The following is a 21,807-nucleotide window of genomic DNA, read 5'->3' as shown; positions in this document are numbered from 1 at the left end:
GACTGAAAGATGTCAATACCTTTGTTTTCTCATCTGTTCTGGAATTTCCTCAGATTGGGGTATAATATGTTGCTTTCTGAGAACTTTTGCCTACTTCATGTTGTCAGACAGGTTTTATTTAAGTGATTTCTTGATTTTACAGGTAAGGCTGTAATCAGGCCTGGTTGTGGCTAGTAAAATTTAATTTAGCTTTCCAAAAATGTGTTTAATCACATTTATTTATGGGGCAACTACTTTTTAACACAGGGCCAGGTTTGTTTGAATAGCTTTTTTCACTTAATTAATAAACTAATATATTTTTTTTGTTTGTTTGTATTTACTTATATTATTTTTGTCCAATTTATTTATGTCTAATTTCTTTGGAGTGGTATTATTCATGCTTTATACTGTATACTGTGACAGCAGTGATCCTACAGAGGAATTTCACACAGAACTGCTACAATGTCTAATGTACACACTTTAATTTTCATAAAAAAACACCGTACAGAAATCAAACAGAAACATCATGTTCCATAAATGTGAATATAAACAACAATAAAAATGTACATCACTGTTTAAGAAAACACATATAAAGTTTAAAACATTTATAAAATCTGTTATGACCGACATGACATAATACTGATCACAATCAATATTACATTGTTTACAATATACAAAAGCAATAAAGTGCTTTGGTATATGGATTTTAGCTGTCTCCAATTCCAAAACCCACTGACCACTGTGAGCTGCTGCAACTACACCCATTACACCCATTAACAAACAAGGTCAGCTGAGGAATAATAGATCCTCATTTGACAGATTGAAGAGACTTTTTTTACAAGTGCGTATATCAGTTTAGTCCAGACAGATGATTTCTACCAATACAGTTTTACAGACATCCCACCCTGCAAAAACCAAGCACCAAGCCCCCCACCAATCCGGATACTCTGTGTCACACCTCTCCTTAGGTCTGTTCAATATCAACTATCCTAATTCTGGGATATTGTATAGGATTAGTGAGCATTAGAGCATTAGTGAGCCTCATCAGTATGTGGGAGAATTCCACGAGTCACAGGAGAGTTGGGATGTCTGTTTCTCAAACTTTAGGTCCGTTAATTATCATGACCTGTCTATAGAACTTTCACACTCATAACTCTTAACTGTTGATCAAAATATATTTTTCTATGGCATCACTCCAAGAACCATTTAAAGCACCTTCTCACACTTTTAAGAGTCTTACTCGGCAGTTGAAATGCTTGCTTGTTTCTACATAACGTTTGTCTATTTGGATTGAGGTCTACTGAAGTCCTCCAAAGATATTAATACCTGGGCTTTGGTCAATATTTGTGTTATTCTATGTATATTATCAGTATTGTACCAGTCTTATACAGCATATTAAAACAATGACAAATTACACAAAATGACAAACAAACCAAAAAACAACTGTATACAACTGTTTAGCATGTTAAATAAACCTTGTCCTGCAAGGCTAATACAACAGAATTGGGGGAATTTTTTTGAGCAAAACTGTTTTAAATGCGTTTTAAAACCTTTTTCTAAACCCAATATTTTACATTATACATTTATCGCTAAGTAAACAACATGACACATAATACTAGGATTCATACAAGGGTAGCAGATTCCAAAAAGAAGCAATTCATGTTTTGTTGGTTTCTTTGTTTCTTTCGTGAGATGATGTACAGCGGACTTGCCTTGCAAATATGTGATGTTCAGGGATCATGTATTTGTGACCACCCAATAAAACAATCTGCAAAATACTCACAAAATAAAACCTCTGTAAAGACAATATACTCCAAGATCACTCTTGAGCTCTTGAGAATGGCTTACACCATTTAAATTGATTCTGACAATATAATAGGTAGGAATCAGTTATGATCAATCATTGTTGCAGTTTTTAAGGTTTAAAAAGATTATAACATACTTTATTACTGGGCATACTTTATTACTTTGTATCAATGATTTATACATATGAGACAGAGGTACATTTACTTTTAACCTACACTTTCTGGCCATTTTCTAAGTCTGTCTGCCAAATAGATAAAGGTTAGTTTTAAATCCCAAGACTAGACTGCTGCTGGACAGATTAACTGGTTAAACAGTGCTGCTCATACAGTGGGATTTGTTAGGTGGCAAAATTACAAATTAATGGACTGGCTTTTTTAGACAGTGGACCATTCATGAGAGAGCACTAGCTGTTGGCAAATAACAGCCGGGTGGCAGCTACAGTCAAGTACTAGTAAACCAACTAAATGCAACCACTTGGTAGGTACGAGGTAAATATACGTAAGCTGTAAAAATTGGACATGATTTAAATGTGTCACGTGTGGCAATATGATTGTAACAATTTACAATAACAGGTCCCCTTGTATTTTCATATTTGCCATTCACTTTTTATAAATAAACCAAGAGAGCTGCTTCAGAATGAAAATGATGAATATAATCTTTCTAAAATTGTAACAGTGATTGTCTATGACAATTACCAGACATGAACAAACTGTTAAGTAATGCCTGAACTGCTACTGAACTGTATGTATTGGGACCTTTTTTTTTTATTTATAAAAGTTATAAAAATTTAGCTAAAATTTCAGTTTACCTGACGTTAATCAGATATTACCAGATATTAATCTCATGCATCAATTGTTTTCTATTACTTTGAAATGCATCAGCAAACTGATGCATAACCACCCACATATTAGAGAAGAAATTTACTGTTACCAGTGTTATAAGTTCTAGCATTTTCCTTTACAATGACTCTTTACAAAAGGTCTGGGGGGAGTTTTTGTTGCATTGAGCATGCTTTAGTACCCTGTAATAGTGAGATAATAATAATAAAAAAAAAAATATTAACATTAAAACTGTCCATTTCAGTCCTGGCAGGAAAATTATGGAAAATCAACTGATTATGACAAATAAAGAATAAACACATGAGCAGTGTCTCCCTCTTAGCGAACATCTCCCTCAGCGTACTCCTCCTTAATAGAGTGCTTGCGTGTCTTACAGTCTGGCATGTCAAAACCAAAGTCTGCCCAGTCCTCACCCCCTGTGGGGCCGCCGCGGTTGGGGATTGTGATGGTATGGCGCACGCGGAAGTGCACAGCCTCCATGACCCGCTGCCGCTGCAGTTCTCCGCTGGGGCCGATAGCCATGGTTGCCATGTTGCTGCTGGAGCGAATGAGCTGCTGCCCATAGTCATGACTTTGCTTCATGTCCTGCAGGCCCCGCCATATGGCCAAGCGGTACTGCTCCGGGATCTTAAGAGCCCCAAGATCCTGAGAGGAGATGTAAAAGAGTTAACACACTTATCTAATGAAAAACCAACCAAGGTGGTAGTAAGTCAGATTTTCTCTCTTTATTTACCTCCATGGTGAGGGTCTGCAGGTGGTAGATGCTCTGGAGGCCCTGCGAGGTGAAGTAGTCGATGCAGTTTTGGCAGCCCAGGCTGGTTAAGAAGCTGTTCAGAGAAAAAAGGAATCCCACTAAGACCAAGGGGCTGCATCCTGGGAATTACAGATTTTGACCATGGAGAACATTGTACCAAACAAAGGCAGCATTTTAACCTACACAGTCAAATGTATAACTTCCTTGAGAAATTTTTAAGTGTTTTTAATTTGAAACTGTGGAACCCTTTAAGATGCTGTGAGGAACGTTTAAAAAAAGTTTTTTCAGAACAAAATATTTTTTGAAGGTTCCTCAAAGCACTTTAAAAGTTTCAAATTGAAGAACCCTTAAAAGTCCTTAAAGAAAGTTACACTTTTAACAGTGTACAGTATAAGAAAAATGCTGTAGATAATAAGCAAAAACAACAACAGCACATTTAGTACTTGCAAAAAATTCTACACAATCACATGAACAAGTTTTTTTCACATTTATCACCCCAGATGCAGTTGATCAGCCAATAAACGTTTGCTATCTGAAGTTTGCCTCTCTAGTTTACAATAGGAGATAGGCTCTAGGCTAATGTTGCCAGGTTAGCTAGCGTCAGGTTAGCTAGCATCAGGTTAGCTAGCGTTAGTTTAGCTTACAATCACTGGACTTACTGGTCACTGGTCTATTAACATTACAAAAGAACTATCCACATACATAACTAGCTAATTAGTGGGGAAGCCATATTCAGTGACCAGAACAACTTTTACCTCAGCATAGTATGTGGTATCACTCTGCTTACTGCACTCCAGTTTAAAAGTGGAATAGTACTATAAGCAGGATGTAAATGTAGTTCCAATTTAATGCTTATTGCCTTTTTACCAAAAAAATCAAAATGATTAGATTAATCCTTTCTTAAAACATATTAAAATTAATTAAGATGAATTAAGATGCAACTAGCGACAGTCCAATGTATGATAGCAACATTAGCCTAGCATTTTATGTTCATTTGTTTTAAACTGAGGAGGCACTCATCAAATAGAAAAATGTCTTGATTGATAAACTGCATCTATGGGAAGTGACAATAATTTTAATTCATTAAAATATGTCTTTAACACCTCAAAATCACACTTAATAAAGTACAGCTAAACTAGTAAAATAGTAGACAATAATAATATTTAACATGCAAAAATTCTTGATGTACTACATTTAATAGTAAATATAATTTTTTCTAATTAAAACTAATCACAAGCATGCTGTTACATTAACGATCCATAACAACTTTTCTTACAGCATTGAAACGTTTATTATAAATACAAAAGCATGGAAATGCCACATACAATCAAAAAACACTGAAATGTTTTGGTATTGCAAGAACAGGAATGGGACATAAATATTGTAACACGAGTAAATTTAAAGGTAGACTCCGCAGCTGTGACTCTACATCTGCTTTTTGCTTTGCCTTAAATTAATAAATGCTTTAAATTTGACAATTAATAATGATCACAACTTGAGCAAATGCCTTAACTATTAAAGGTGGATGTTTTGCCATGTGTGCGGACTTTACCTTTAATTTGACAATTGTACAGGAATACAAAGTGTAATGGCAAAAAATGAAAAATAATCTTGATGGTGTGAAAAAATTAATTGCAAAAGACGTAGACATGGAAACAAGATACAGTTGTGGTCAAAAGTTTACATACACTTGTAAAAAAACATAATGTTATGGCTGTCTTGAGTTTTCAATAAGTTCTACAACTCTTATTTTTCTGTGATAGAGTGATCGGAACACATACATGTTTGTCACAAAAAACAGTCATAAAATTTGGTTCTTTCATAAATTTATTATGGGTCTGCTGAAAATGTCACCAAATCTGCTGGGTCAAAAATATACATACAGCAACATTAGTATTTGGTTACATGTCCCTTGGCCATTTTCACGGCAACTAGGCGCTTTTGGTAGCCATCCACAAGCTCCTGGCAAGCTTCAGGTCGAATGTTTGACCACTCTTCTTGACAGAATTGGTGCAGTTCAGCTAAATGTGATGGTTTTCTTGCATGAACCCGTTTCTTTAGCACTGTCCACATGTTCTCAATGGGGTTTAAGTCAGGACTTTGGGAAGGCCATTCTAAAACCTTAATTCTAGCCTGGTTTAGCCATTCCTTTACCACTTTTGATGTGTGTTTTGGGTCATTGTCTTGTTGGAACACCCAACTGCGCCCAAGACCCAACCTTCGGGCTGATGGTTTTAAGTTTTCCTGCAGAATTTGGAGGTAATCCTCCTTCTTCATTATCCCATTTACTTTCTGCAAAGAACCAGTTCCACTGGCAGCAAAACATCCCCAGAGCATAATACTACCACCACCATGCTTGACAGTAGGCATGGTGTTCCTGGGATTAAAGGCCTCACCTTTTCTCCTCCAAACATATTGCTGGGTGTTGTGGCCAAACAGCTCAATTTTTGTTTCGTCTGACCAGAGAACTTTCCTCCAGAAGGTTTTATCTTTGTCCATGTGATCAGCAGCAAACTTCAGCCGAGTCTTAAGGTGCCTTTTCTGGAGCAAGGGCTTCTTTCTTGCACGGCAGCCTCTCAGTCCATGGCGATGTAAAACACGCTTGACTGTGGAGACTGACACCTGTGTTCCATCAGCTTCCAAATCCTTGCAGACCTGCTTCTTGGTGATTCTTGGTTGACTCTTGACCATCCTGACCAATCTCCTCTCGGCAGCATGTGATAGCTTGCGTTTTCTTCCTGATCGTGGCAGTGACACAACTGTTCCATGCACTTTATACTTGCGTATAATTGTCTGCACAGTTGCTCTTGGGACCTGTAGCTGCTTTGAAATGGCTCCAAGTGACTTCCCTGACTTGTTCAAGTCAATAATTCGCTTTTTCAGATCCACACTGAGTTCCTTTGACTTTCCCATTGTAGCTTTTGTAGCTGAGTCTAATCACTGGGTCAAATGAGCCCTATTTAAATGGGCTCATGAGAAGTCAACAGCTGTAGTCAATCAGAATCACTTACAAGAAGTGAAGAGGCCATGACATGAAGCTAATTTGATTGACACAACTCGCTACATCACCAAAATTGACAAATTTTGTTGCTGTATGTATATTTTTGACCCAGCAGATTTGGTGACATTTTCAGCAGACCCATAATAAATTTATGAAAGAACCAAATTTTATGACTGTTTTTTGTGACAAACATGTATGTGTTCCGATCACTCTATCACAGAAAAATAAGAGTTGTAGAACTTATTGAAAACTCAAGACAGCCATAACATTATGTTTTTTTACAAGTGTATGTAAACTTTTGACCACAACTGTATATGCACTAAATATGGTCAATATTACTCTTTTTGACCAGAGTAACACTATCAGTTTATTTTTACATTTATTGTAAGGTCTGCTATTAAAAGGGGGTGAGTTACATATAGGTGTAGACACTGCAAAAAAGCGTATCTTGGCAAAGTATTTTTTTAAATTTAGTCTAAATCTAGTAGTTCACATTTTAAAATAGCTGTAATTATATTATTAGAGTAAACAATAATTATAAGAAATCTTATCTAGTGAAATTATCTTTTTTTTACATTATAATAATAATATGGTAATAATAATTATTAGATGATTTCTTTGAAATTTAATTATTGTTGTTTTGTAATTTCTTAATAAAAAGAATAGATAAACATAAATAGATTTCACTAAATACAAATGACTAAAAACAATTCCAAAAATGAATGCTATTAGACATTTAGGCTAAATTTGATATAGTTTTACTAGCTAAGATATATTTTTTGCAGTGCATTCATTTAGACTTACAGTATTATGCAAACATTTGGACAATTGGTTAAAATTAATAATTTTGTCAATTTTATAAATGGAAATAGGTGCATAAATCCTTTACAGATGTAATTCTTCTGCACAGAGTATGATTTTTTTTCTGAGAAACAAAATACATTTCTTTACATAATTTAAAATTTGAGTTTAAATTATGGGAATTATAAGAACTACTTTTAACTCAACACTGGTACAATATTAGACATCGACATTAGACATTGTGCCTATTGCACTCCAGTATTAAAGTGGACTAGTACATTTTAGAGGATCATTCCTATTTATTTGCTGAATTCATACGTGTTCTCAAAAATCAACATTATATTTTAACCAAATGCCCACAGTTTTGCATAAGACTGTTGAATGTACAGTGCAGCTACACAACACAGCATTTTTATGTCATGCACAAAAATAAGTAAAACATTTTTCTTTAAATAGTTATCATACTCTATTGACTTGTTGGACTGGAAAGCATTCATAAAGTTCTCTCAACACTTTTTTTCTGACCAGCAGAAAAAGTAGTTTAAATCTTATTATGTACATAAAAAAGTAAACAAAAAGGATGGGAATTAGAGACAGTCAATCTTTCCTACTGTCCCTTTGCTTAACAGACAATAATAAGTCTGTGGTGCAGTTCTCCAAAATAGCCAAAGATTGCTTTTAAAATAACAAATCACAGCATCCTTAAAGAAATAAAAAAGGACATGGATGAAACAGGTTTGTTTTGGCCCAGTAGACTGAATAACCGGTAACAGCAGTAACAATTGAGTCTTCACAAAAGAGTACAAGTTGTCTGAGTGTGTTTGTGAATTTTGTGCCCGTGTGTGAGCGACTGCCATGCTACTGCAGGGTGAAGTACCTGACGAGGCTGGGGTCTGGGTTGTAGGGAGGGGGAGGGGTGCAGTGAGATGCAGAAACCATAGACTGGCCTGAGTGCGCTCCATTCACGTCACCGTTTGTCTGCATGTGGTGGCCGCCCAGCATGTTTGCACCTAGAGAGAACATAGATGGAGATATAGCATATACACAACATGTACAAGTGAAAGACATAAGCCCCATTTTACCTGGGATTGCATCAATTAAATGCAAATGCATTATGTACGCGTAGTGTACATAATGTACATAGTGTACATAGTTACATTTTAATCTGGTCATGCTTCGAGATGCTGGTTGTACAGCTTTCATGGCGCTCATAGCTTAAAACTTGCACAACAGTACAATTTTATTTTACTATTCATTTTATTATTCTTATTCTCTTCTCCTTGTACAGTTAAAATGTACAAATCAATTAATTAAAATCATGATTCATTTAGTTTAAATGCTGGAATGTACCTGTATGTTTGGCAGGGGGACACTAATGTATAGTGTTGTTTAGTCCTGGCACATTTTTTACTGTATAACTGTATTATACTATCTCAGGCTAGTGAGAGAGACTGAAAGAGAGTGCAAGATAGTCTTTAGCACAGCAACGCTGTGTTGGTAGTTTGGAGGAAAATGAAGAGTGAGAAAGTAGCTAATGGCTCGAAAGGTGGCTTGCTGGATTAGCCCCCTTGCTGAACCAGCCAGAGTGAAAGCGCGAGTGCCCGGAAACACACTCACAACAGACAAACTTGGGACGACATGGTGAAATGCGAGATCAAATGATATGCATACTTTAGAACATGGAATTTAAAAAAGTACATATAAAGGTCAAGCTGCATGTTTACAGAGCATATTTGCATATAAAGTATTTCTGTAAGGATGTGATTGCTTCCAGTGACAAGAGTGAGGTAAAAATGTTGAATGATCACAACCCCACCTCATCATGAGATCATGCAGCTAATCGAAACAATATAAGTGAAGCAAAGTTTACAGCATCACTACACTTTTCTTCTGAATGGGAGAATTGAAAAAAAAAAAAACTCTTACCCATGTGTGCCATGCTGGAGGGCCCTGCACCCTGTTGCGTCTGGTGAGCCACTATCTGGTTGACTGAGGGAAGCTTGCTGATGTTTCCATGGACTTTGTTCATGTTGCTCATTGGTGTCCCATAGGAAGACGGAGAGGTCACATGACCCCTGTAAATTACACAAATCAGAAAAACAAATAGAGACGTACAGGTTTAGGCCTGTGTGTAACTTCTATTGAGCAAATTGCTATGTAATTCATAGAGTAATACACTGATGGAAAAAGGCATCTGCCCTACATAATGATCCTTAGATACAGTGTGTTTCTGCTAGAAGATGAATAGCTCAGCAGTTCAGCAAAGTCCTTATAGTCTGTTTACTCTGCAGCCGTCTTTGAAACACTGGTGGGCAGCCTATTTTGGTGTGTATTTTCTCTGTTTTTGTCAGTTCTCTTTTAACTTGTTATAACACAGTTATGTTCAGAGACAGCCACATCCTATTATTTTTCTTTATACCAAAAGACATTGAGTTGCTCAAATATCATCATTTAAGATGTAAACCCTTCCAGAATTTGTAACTCTTCATGGAATTGATCATGTTTTGATCAAAATTTTAGCCTGTTTATTTTTTTTTTACTTATTTTTGAATGTACAGACTTCAAATCAATTCACACAAGAATGTTCTTTTCAGTAATAGTTAGATTAGATTGTATATTAGTTGATAGTATAATAATTTTGATGATAGTTCATTACATGGCTCATTACTGTGACAGAGTAGATGAGCAGCACAAGGCAGATTAATTATTTTTGATGTTGAGGGCTGGCAGTTTCTAAACTGTATTTTTGGACACTACTGGGTTTATTTAAATGCTATTTGATTTCATACCTCATATGAATATTTTAGAAGCACTAGAAGTTAACTTTATTATTACTTTATTATTTCTTTAACAAATCAGCACCAGAAATGACATCATCAGATTTACCGCAGACCCCAGAGTTAAATTATGACATGGATTATGGTGTTTTGAGACAAAAAATGACATTATAATAAAAGAATATCCATGTAAATATGGAAATATGAAGGCCTAAGCATATTCTTTGGGTGCATTTCACAATAGATTTCTTAAAAAGACTTGCTACTTTTTAGAAACAATAGGGTTCCCTGTTTGTCACAATGTATGAATCACGTTTGGTGCGTTGACGTATTCCTTGCGTCAAATAGGGTTCTCAGGGTCAATAGAAAGATACTTGAAATACTTGAAACTGAAGGTCAAGTTACCATTTCTGACACATATTTTAAATCACTGATCAAATCAAACCCCAATAATAATTTAAAGCATTTAAAGAGTGGATCAGGACAAAACATGATTTTCAACTTGTTATGGCTACGGTACTTGTGCAGATCTCCACAGCAAGGGGTGCTTTCACCTCTTTTCTGACCTTGAGTGTAAGCAGCAAGCTGATTGGCTATTTTTGATGAGTGTTTTGTTGAAAATTTTAACCATTCATATTTCAACTGATATTTTTTGTGTGTGTGTGTGTGTGTGAGTGTGTACTCACTGTCTGTGAAGTAGCTGCTGTTGCTGTTGCCTGTAGGAGTCTACCAACTGCTGTGGCACCAATTCCACTAATTCTAAACTGTCTTTGATCTTCATCAGGAGGTCAAAGTTCTCCCGTCCTCGCACCTGCAAAACACCACAAAACCATTATATCAACACAGCACAGACCATGACCACCAAATCTCATCATTGCTGGTGATCAAACTCCTTTTTTTTAATACCTTCAATTTCAGATGAAATAATAATTAACAGGTGTACCAATATTTTTTCCTTGTAATGAACAGTTTATATGCGTGTCTTTATGTCAAGGTGTTTGGTGATCACCACCACACCTCACCCTTAACTTCCCATCTGCTGGTGTATGTTTAAAACTGTGGTTTATTTCTGCACTCACTGGGATGTAGTACATCTCCTCTTCTCCATGTCTTCTCTTCTTGATGTTGATGGGAGGGCCTGGAATGTTGGGTGGGGTCTGTCTGAAATCTGTTAAATAAAAAACGTTAAAGTTTAGTTGAGGGACCCACAAAAATATATATTTTTTCAAGTTTTATTATTGATTTAAGGCTTTACGCAGTGTTATAGTAATTTTTAATAAGGGACAGTAAGAGCAGCCAATCAGAACAGATATCATTTACACAAACTAATCATAAAGACACAGCAAAAACAACATTGTAATGGATAAGGAAACCCAAATGCTTCCTTCACTTTAAATTCATTTTCAATAAGTGCTGCAACGATTATTCTGTATAATAAAACTGTCCACAAAAGCACAATAGAATGGATAATGGCTGCTCACTAGTTCACAATTAGCTTGTTCTGTGTCTCTAAAAGTGCCCAAACACAACATATTACATATATACTCACTAAATATCAGTATGTTCCATACTTAAACATCTTCCGGGTATTTAAAAGGCACTTAAATCCACATTTATCAGTGTTTTTTATTTTAAAGCAACTGAAGGCATGGTAGAAATAACTGCTGACTAATCGATTAATCAAATAATGTTTTCTTATAATGTAGCTTAGTGTCATTAACTACAAAAGGTTTATTAAAATTATTATCATACAAATTAAGCAGTAAAGTTTGTTATTTAGAAGTAAATGTATGAGTTACTGCATAAGACGTTTTTAGATAAATATCAAAATAATAAGCCTGAAATTAAACAAGGGATTAAATAAGGCTAAAATATAAAACCAAATATGGTGTTTGACTCACTGCGTTTGTTGGCATTGCCATTCTTGGCTACGCTCTCATTAAGTGCCTGCTGTTCTCTGAAGTGATCTTCATCTGCTTTACGGTCTCGGCCTGGGCAGGCACATATCCGGCCTTCAAAAGAGCGACGTCCCAACACCTGACCGCTGGAAAAGAGGTGGAAAATCAGGTGATGATTAGACTTTCAGTATGTTTTTGAAGCTTCCTTATACATAATTTAGCTACTGCATAGTCTTTTCAGTGCGTTTTGAGCACAGAGAAATGCACTGTAGATGAAAAACACACATACATTTTTCCCAAATTACAATAATATTGTGAAGAACCTTATGAATGTTAAAAGGATCAGTGTAAAAGTTCTTTAGTAATGTATATGTTCTTCACATTCTTTATCCTTTTATTATCCTTTTGGAACCAAAAGTGGTTCTTCTATAGCATTGCTCAAACAACCTTAAGATTAGGTATGGCCCACATATAATGTTATCAAGGATGATTCACTATAAATTATGCCCATTATAAGGCTAGACAGTCAAACACTACAGTATGGATAGGATAACTACGAGGATACTAAGAACACATACTCTCTTGTCTCCAGGGTAATGATGATGAGGATGGGCCTGCGGTTCATTCCACCGACACAGCTGCTGTTGCACATGAAATTATACAAAATTGTTGTGAACTCTGTTCCCACCTGTCAGAAGAGAGAGTAAAACACACAGACATACAGTGAGGGATTAACAGACAGTGAGTGCAAGTTTAGTTTAGTTAAATCTTTTAGCCTGTTTAAGCCTGTAGCTCTCAAACTGATCCTCAGCTTTCACATCTGCGCTACTAATTCCATAGAATGTCATAAATATATATAAAATTACATTTTCTCAAACCAATTATAGAATATATAGATTGATTGCTCTATTTGGTAGTGGTGCATATTTCCCTGATTCCCTGACACCTAATTTTGATTGTTTAATTGTTTGAATTAGTCTTTAACCAACTGAAGACATGCCCTGTTTCTGAAATGCAAGAGACGGTGACTCTATGCCTTGCTGGCCACACTATCTCACTTAGATGGCAGTGTAGGGATGAAGGTCTCTACATGATAGGGTGGCTTCCTGTCTGAGTATACAGCATTTCTTATGTTTCAGACACATAGGCTACCTTGACATTACAAGCAACAAATTGTTTTTGCTTGCATTCTTTTGCAGTTTTTTCAGCTATAGCTGCACAGCTGCATCAAGAGATGTGTGGGTACGAGAGAGAGACACGTGGAGCAATGCTTAAAAGAAAAAAGACACATGAATTCCGATTTGACCGTTCACATTCATGTCGCATGTCCATGGATCAGATATGTATGCGATTTATGACCATATATGAAAGTGACTCAAATCTGATTTGGATTTGGCACCTTCACACAGCAATGAAAAAAATCAGTCACATTGTGCAAAAAAATCTGATTTGAGTCACTTCAGCCTGGTAATGTGAACGTAGCCATAGACAGACATTATGGATTCTAAAAAAAGTCTGTTGTTATTCTTGCCTCTAGGTGGCAGCACATGAGTGTACCAGCAGTCATAAAACAATGCAGCTTAGTCCTCGCCAGGTGAAAAGAGGATCTTATGACTGGTCTGAACTGCAACTGTTCCAGTTACTAAAACAGTAATTACTGGGCTTGTATAAGACCAGTCAGAGCACGTCTGCAAAACCATGCAAAAGTATCACTCTTTGAGATTTGCATAATTATATTATAGGAATTAAGAGTCTTTTGGAATTTAACACTTCAGAGAGCTTCAGAGCTAGAATGTATTTATACATTATCTGTGGTAATGCATGTATCTGCACGTGTGGGCTGTTAGGGACTGTTCAGTACCAGTATACTAACTGACATAGAATGTGTGTGTGTGTGTTTGTTTCATGTTAATCACTTTACACCAACCTGTGGGGTTTCATAAGGTACAAATACACTCTGTCTGCCCGTTACTGGATCGTCCACATATTGACTCAAGTTATTCCCCTCAACTCTGATCAAATGGCTGGCTGGAGCAGACTGACCTAGAGAGACAGACAGAGAGAGAGAGACAGAGAGAGGTTTAGAGTTTTTTTCAGTCAAGTGGTCACTATTAGCAAATCTCTGGCAAAAATTTAAGATTGAGTTATGCTGGGTTTTTTTTAAACATCTTTCCTAATAATGCATTTAGCGACTATAAATTGTACCTATTGCTGACACAGATGTGTAAACGCACACACTCAGGAGCACACTCAATACTTGTTGGCACCATACCTAACACCATCCAAATAAATGTTTGGACTAAAGTAGTATAAAGCCCCCAATATTGAGCTGTGGAGGAGAGAAACTGTGTTTTCTGGAAAGATGGTGCTTTGAGACAATTATTTTGAGTGAGTTGATGAGTTGGGGGTGATGAGATAAGGTAGTGATCATGTGAGCTGTATAGAGATCTATTATTTACTATTATTAAATTATTTGATTCTGGAACAAATAATTGTGGATTGAGGTGGTGTCTGAATGCTTTTATTTATTTAATAAATGTAGTAATGAAGTACAGAAAAACAGACAGGGCTGTTAGTAGTAATTATTAAACATTCTAAAATATATTATATATAAAAATATACAGTAAAAGCTTATATATTTACTTTCGTTGAATTCACGCCCAAGCTCGTGGTTGGGGCAGCGCTTGACAACTTCAGTCACATGTTCAGCTTTCTTGTAGATGGGCATGGCTCGTACCACACTGCCATGTGGGGGTGCCGAGGCCAGCTTGACCTGAATTGGGCAGGTTTTAGCGATCTGACAGTACAGCTTCTTCAGCAATGGAGAATACTGTGAAAAAAAGCACATGGTTTCAACTGTAAAATAATGGTTGAAATGTCAAAACTAAAAACTTTAGAATCAACACTCAGTAAAAGACAAATATAAATAGTATTGGTGAGCAATATGGCGAAAATAATATAACATACATACATATACATATTTGTGTTAGTACTTTGCCACTTTGCCATATTGCCACGTTGTTAAACAAAAGCACTGTTGTGTCCTTTTTCAAAAGCAAAAAACTTGTAAGTGAAATAAATAGGATCATACAAAAACCCCAACATAGTTGCATAACTGTTGTCTTGACACCTTATATATGTATGCCTACAAACTGTACATAAACTAAATGTAGTGGCTAATTTAGGAGAGAGGGAAAGCAAGGCAAAAAAATAAAAAATAAAAACAAACACTGAAGGGCTGACCAAAAGAAGAGGAGCTGTGGGGAAGCAGTGTGCTAGTCCAGCGCTAAGCTAAGTGCTAACCCAACTAACTAGCTACAATGTTCATTCAACTCCTGAGCTAACCGTCCAGCATATAGACTAGATACTGAAAGGACTCAGAGAGGAAAGTAACAGTACCTGGCAAGACTTATTAAAAATAGTATAAATATGTTAGTTCACATAATTTTTGTTACGATGCTAAGTAAGGCTCAGCTAAGCTAGACTATGCTATGCTAGAATGCTGTGGGGTGCTGGAAACAAAAGGTGGTAATTAAAAAAGTACAAATACTTTTTACACTACCTAAGTAGAAATTTTGGTTATCTATACTTTACTGGAGTAATAATTTAATAGTAATAATAGTAATAATAAATTCTGTATTTGATTATTTATTGTATATTTATTGTTCTTTATTGTAACGAAATATAGTTAAATTGCTCACATATGTATTTTGTATAAATTTGCATCCTATCAGACCATATTAGATGGAAAACGAGGGAAAGTGTTTCTTAGTGTCAACCTAATGCTGCAACACATTGGATTTTGCAAGACCTACATTAGAATTAAATTGTGATTCAGGGCTCACACAACTTCTTTATAGATCAGTGATGATGACATACACATGCACACACACAGACAGCAAGTTAGAACTTGTCTAATGCTATAAAGACATCCCAAATATTCACCTGAGGAAACCAAAATCTAACCTTCCGGGAACAAACGGACTTTGTGTGGACTTGAATTAATATGATTCAGATTCTGTAATGCTCGTCAGCACACAAAACATGAAAAAACATGAAGAGAGCCTAGAACACTGGTGTTGTTCCAACTAGGTTTCCAAAAAAGTAGACTAGTGCTCTTTGTATTTTTTACTTTTATACACTGTACTTCATACTAATGCTCAATTCAATATTCTCCTTGTCAAAGCCAAGAGCATCTATCCATTTTGCATTCAAGTAAAAATTAGCATTTTGAGATTTTGTTTCCTAATTCAGTTCTATTTTGCAGCATTTTACTGAACATAAAGGCATTTATTACAGGCTTGTTTCCTATAAATATCAAACATGTTGGCTATTGTACCATTACAGCCATTACAAGCCCTTTACATACTTGCTAGTTTAATTGATATTATTTTAATGGCCTGCAGGTAGAATACAGTATCTTTCCAACTTGCCAGTGATATCAATACTACTCATTTAACATGCATACTTGCATTTAAAAAACTGAGGCTATTTTAAATAATGATCTTTACACATACAGAAGCACATTGTTCTTTAATCAAAAGCATTACCAACTTCAGATTGTGAGTTTTGCCCAAGATTAGTTAGTCCAATAAACATTTGGAGACAGTTTTCCGGGACCAGATTAAGGCTAAGCTCAGAGTAAAGCAATTTACCAGGGTCGTTCATCACTGACATTACAATTAAGCTACAGACCAGGCTTCATCAATGTGCAAGCTTTATTCAATATTAAGTATCATGATACTACAAGTGGTAATGGTATCAAATAAAAAAATTAATGTGAAATAAGGAAAACAATCTGCAAAAAAAAAAAGGTTTAAACATTATAATTGAATATATCCACCCATGCAATCCTACTACCATTATACATATACAGTATAGAACCACTTTTAAAAAGCTACCTTTGTGTTTTTCCTCTACAAGTTTTTTTCATGTGGTTTTTCCTGTGTGCGCTGCAAAATAATAAAGGTGCTTAAAGGGTTATTTAAATGAGGCCGTAGAAAAGCAATGTTTGTTCGATATAAAAAAGAGATGGATGTAAAAGGGATGCAAGGGAGATGGGTGGCTAATAATAGAAAATATTGGTCTTTCCTACCACTAACAAAAACAGCCTATTAAATGTGAAATTGGAAAATGTTTAAATTGTATGAGCCCTTTAAACAATATTACCATGTCCTCTGTTCATCTATGTTCAGCTAGCATAATAAACAGCTGGACACCGAAGCTGCTCTAGGGTTAGCTATGGACAGTCAGATCACACAGAAACAGACACATATACACACACAAGCATAAATCATTCTGTGCAGCTGTGTGCAGTGAGAGGAGTCTGAACACGCCCAGCTGTGACACACCCTCATTTATACCCATCATTCACAATTGTCTTGAAAAGTATTAATTTGTCTGTTTTTCAGAATGCACAGTGCTGATGTAGCTTTCAGTAAATAAGTGAAAGGGTAGAAATCAGTGGAATCAAATGTTACTGATTATAGAGCATTTCATAAGCTAACTAATAGTTAAGTCACAAGTTCAACTAGCATGTTTTTGTCTTTTCCCCCCACAATTTTACCCCATTTACTCCTCCATCACTAGTAATGCTCCCACCACTAGGTGGATAAAGACTAGAACAAGATGCCTGTGCTGAACAATGTCATTTTAGGAGAGATGAGAGGAGAGAACACCATCTACCCACCCAGAGAGAGCAAGACCAATTGTGTTCTCTCGGACTCCGGCTGCTTATGACATGCTGATGAGCATGATCCGTCCACACAGAAACCCTCAACAAGCAACATGCAGTATGTTTTGCTTAGTTTAGCTTTCCCCATCTTAATGTATTCATGTATACGGTAAAAATTCCAAACATTGTTGCTATATGTGCAAATAAAACTACAGTCTGATCCAGATGTAGGCAATATGACAGTATTTTATAATACTGTAATAAATAATATTCATTTCTAAGAGTATAATGGATGTCATCAGTGCTGCTACTAATGCATTTTGTCTACATGTCAAAATATCATGACTATAATATTTCTAATTAATATATTAAAAAAGTGTGATGTAAAAGCATCTTAAAATATCATTATACCAATATTTTAACCACCATCCACCCAAAGTCTGACCATACAAATCAGATTTGATTGCTGAATCTGAACGTTCAGTCTACAAATCAGATTTAAAGAATCAGAATTTCCCTATAGTGTGAACAAAGACAAAACTAGTTGGACTAACAAAAAATAAGTAAATGCAGATAAGGGAAGAAAAAATGGATGTACATTTCAGAAAATGATGGAGTTAGAAGAAGGAGAAAGCAAGCGTTGGACCAGTGCAGGTTGAGGCAGGCTCATGGGCCTGAGCGATAATGGTGTGTGTGCCAGGCCACTGGGCGTGTTGTAGCACGCCACCCGCAAACCTAGAGAGCTTGCCGGAGCTGCCCGAAGCTTGCTCACACACACACATGCACACACACACACACACACACTGTTCCTTCGGAAGACTGAATGTTACAGGTGTAAAGGATAATCCTAACTATATATATATTTTTAAACAAACTCTTTTGATGCTTTTTTGGAACCATTTTCAAATTTTCTATATCTTCGTAAGCACTATTTAGATATCTACAATTTTTATCATGAAAAACTAAGCACAGAACAGATATTTTAATTGTATTTTGTTTATTGTTGATGTAAAAGTTGGGTTTGTGCACAGCTGCGTGTCCTTGTGTGTGTAACGAGTAAGGGGTGTACAAGATAGCAATGAACATGTGAACATTTGTCAGTGGCATACCTGTATTTTCCGTTACCAAGATAACAATAAGCAAGAAATTTAGCTGAACACACCTAATTTTGAGACCTCCATGCTCATCGACATAGATATATACATTAGCTCCATCATTGTTTTAAGGACGCAGACACAAGGCATGAAAATAGACTGTTGGTGCAGTACTTTTTCAGAGGAATTTATGTCAGGAATGTAATTGAGTAGTGCTACTCTAATTATAAATTTACCTCAGCAGTGCTACTCAAGTCACATGTGATGAACTTCAAAAAGAGAAATTAAACCAGTCTTTCGGTGAGGCTAAGGCTAAGGTAATTCAGCTAACTTTACCCTCCTTGCTATGTACAGCTCATACCTTTCAGCTGGAAAACAGCCAGTTTGTGAATGGTTAGTAAATGGTACTATAGTATGCTAAGTGATGTTGAACAATTAAACAATCCTTAAAGCTCTTCTGTTTCTCTGTTGGATAAAACACTAAAACATTTGGTACATTTATTTAGCCGAACACAATGGTGTTTTGTCATTTTCAGCTAAATATTTTCTTTTGCTAAATATTTATTTGCTTAATATTTTGTTCATGCCTAATAAACATTTTTTAGAAGACATACAGTTTGTATAATGTGTCACACCTGGCGCTAAAAGGGCTCCGGTCTCTACCAAACTCAGACCTGCCTGTTATCTCCAGTCTCCGGACTACAATGCACAGAATTCGTCACACACTGACATCACTTCCGTTCACGATCACGATCACTTTCCAGAAACAATTCACCTGAATATTGATTACACCTGTTCTACTTCCTATATATTTATCCTCACTACACACACTCTTTGCTGAGCATTTTTATTGCTTTTCCTCGTACAAAGTTTTTTTCCTGCCTGTTTTAACTTTGATTTTTATATCCGACCATGTTTTTGTATTTACCGACCCTTCTTTTTGACTCTCTGATATTGCCTTGCCTGTGTATGTAATTGTTAATGGTATGTTTACTCTCTCTTGCTGTTGTTTACCGATGTTGACTTTGCTCTTCTCTACTTTTACTTATACTTATAAATCGGTGCCTGTCCAGCCATGACACTATGGGGATGATCAAACAGGCCATGTTTGGTGTTCAACAATTTGCACCTCAAATGAGGCTTCAGTAGGAGCCAAGTAAGCTAAAAGTTTCACAACATTGGCTCAATAGAATCAAAAAGCCTTTAGAACTTATGTGCTGTTACACCCCTAATAGAACTATGTATGCATCTCCGGCATTTCTCTGTTCGTTTCCCACCTCAGAAACACCGTGGGAAAATTCAGGGTGCCTCCCAACAGCGCAGACAATTGGATTGACGGATCATTTCATTTTCCTAAAGGGAAAGGCATAGTGTTTAAGAGTGATGATGACAGAGAAAAGCACAGGCTGTTTAACCACAGCCTACAGCCAGGCATGTAGTATCATATACTGTACGAATCCTACACGGCATGACCAACTTCAGTATACACTTACAAGCTTTTCATAACCCGACCAATACACAGCTGGCTATATTGTCCAAAGGTCAGCCAGTAGTGAAGGTCAAATCTCACTGAGAATATGTTATATGAGCTATTTCGCATGATTCTGCAGTGCGTAAAGCTGCATAGACCCGCTTCGTACAAAGATGAGAGAATCTACAAGTCCAAACTCATCTGAAGCTCCTCTGCTGACTGGCACGGCTAGAAGGCTCAGGGCTGTGGAGCACATTTCCATATTTTTTCGGGATGCTGATTGTTTTGGATCCTGTGGATAGGAGGCATGCTGAAACATGCGTTAGGACGAGCAACAGTTGTTTTCCACTGAAAAGTTTGAATATCGAACTTTGGAAATATGCAGCAGATGGTGATGGTCTTGACGATTACTGTAAATGGAAGCATGGGGGCTCACACATCGAGGAGTTCAGAAAGGAAAATTGTAAGGGTGACAATGAAAAAGTGCAAGACTAAAAAGCATTAAGAGTCTTTTGAAATGCTTCAGAAACTAATAAACTTGAAAACTTTGTGCAAGACATCCAAAAGTCAACATAAAAAGATTTTATTCCAAGTCATTTAGGAGGATTCTTGTTGGTCCATTTGTTATGAAATTTGGACTCCCAACTTCCAAATTGTGTCAAAAAGTGAAAATTGCCAAATATAGAGATATGGATATGCAAGACTTTTGTGTGACAGCACTGGCAAACACTTTGATTTGAGTGGTCCTTTGTAAACGTTTAATAAACAGAGCATCAGTAACACATTAACAAACAATCAGTGCAGTAGCAGTAGTGAAGCATTTGAATAAATTTAGATATATATATATATTGTAAAGATATGCTGTTGATGCATTCATTACTTATTTTGTAGATGTACTGTTGTTATGTTATATGAAATACTTAATACTTAATATGCTACTTCCATTTACTGAAACATAATCCTAACCCTATCCTCAGTCCAAAATCTAAATCTGTTTAAAAAGGTAAAAAGGGTCTAGAAAGAGTATGTTTGTTTTCACATTTTATTTATTTTTTTTAATTTTTTGATTCAGGGTAACCTTCTGGTAGGCAAAATCAATCACACTTTAGACTTTCCTACCATAGGAGTCCCACTCGTTGTTATCTTAAAATCTTGGAATCAAATCATGATTCTTTAGAAACCTATGTTTGCAATCAAGATCACAAGACTGGCTTAAGAATCACTGATGTATAGGATTCCTAGAGTATCCTTAATTCATTGTAGAACAAAGACATCTTGTAACAGTTCATTCATTCTTTCAAAATGGATCTTCATGGCCAAATCAAATGTACACACTGGCCAGCTTTGACCTGCAGGCCACAATGTGCGTGTGAGACTCTTACATCAGGTTCTTTACACTCAAAAAGTGGACAAAAAGGACAAAAAATGTTTCTTGTATAGCGTTGCATCGAAGCACCTATTTTTTGTATTTAATTTGATTTTACTTGTAATGGATTAATATTGAGTTAGACACACTAACTTAACTTATCCATAGTGGTGTGTGTGTGTGTGTGTGTGTGTGTGTGCTCATTCACTAGTATATTGACTATATGTGAAACCCTTATGACTGTTGGGCGGAAGGATGCGCTGGGTGGGGCGTGTTCAGACCCGCCGTCTGACTAGGAGGGTAATAGCTGGGAACGGCGGCTTGGAACACGGCGAAATCTGAGACGT

At 36.3% G+C, this 21,807-nt stretch overlaps 1 protein-coding gene across 5 annotated transcripts in view; it reads right to left on the bottom strand.

Annotated features, from left to right (window-relative positions):
• Nucleotides 1–449: 449 nt before the first annotated feature.
• The window catches only part of tp73 (tumor protein p73), a 59,279-nt gene continuing 37,921 nt past the window's right edge, over nucleotides 450–21,807 (bottom strand). For 4 of the 5 annotated variants that reach the window (XM_022670685.2, XM_007247904.4, XM_015605500.3 and 1 more), the window contains 10 exons: nucleotides 14,499–14,685; nucleotides 13,783–13,898; nucleotides 12,434–12,543; nucleotides 11,859–12,001; nucleotides 11,037–11,125; nucleotides 10,644–10,768; nucleotides 9,107–9,255; nucleotides 8,058–8,190; nucleotides 3,358–3,451; nucleotides 450–3,269 (listed from right to left, as the gene is read on the bottom strand). In XM_022670685.2, coding sequence (XP_022526406.2) covers nucleotides 2,943–3,269; nucleotides 3,358–3,451; nucleotides 8,058–8,190; nucleotides 9,107–9,255; nucleotides 10,644–10,768; nucleotides 11,037–11,125; nucleotides 11,859–12,001; nucleotides 12,434–12,543; nucleotides 13,783–13,898; nucleotides 14,499–14,685 — 1,473 coding nt within the window. In that variant the 3' untranslated portion in view covers nucleotides 450–2,942. Of the gene's footprint in view, nucleotides 3,270–3,357; nucleotides 3,498–8,057; nucleotides 8,191–9,106; nucleotides 9,256–10,643; nucleotides 10,769–11,036; nucleotides 11,126–11,858; nucleotides 12,002–12,433; nucleotides 12,544–13,782; nucleotides 13,899–14,498; nucleotides 14,686–21,807 lie in introns of all 5 variants that reach the window. The other variant, XM_015605501.3, reaches the window with a different exon arrangement.

Source organism: Astyanax mexicanus, chromosome 12 (genome assembly GCF_023375975.1).
Source record: "Astyanax mexicanus isolate ESR-SI-001 chromosome 12, AstMex3_surface, whole genome shotgun sequence".
Taxonomy (NCBI): Eukaryota; Metazoa; Chordata; class Actinopteri; order Characiformes; family Acestrorhamphidae; genus Astyanax; species Astyanax mexicanus.
The sequence above is the reverse complement of the archived record's forward strand: the minus strand, read 5'-3'. Positions and strand labels throughout refer to the sequence as shown.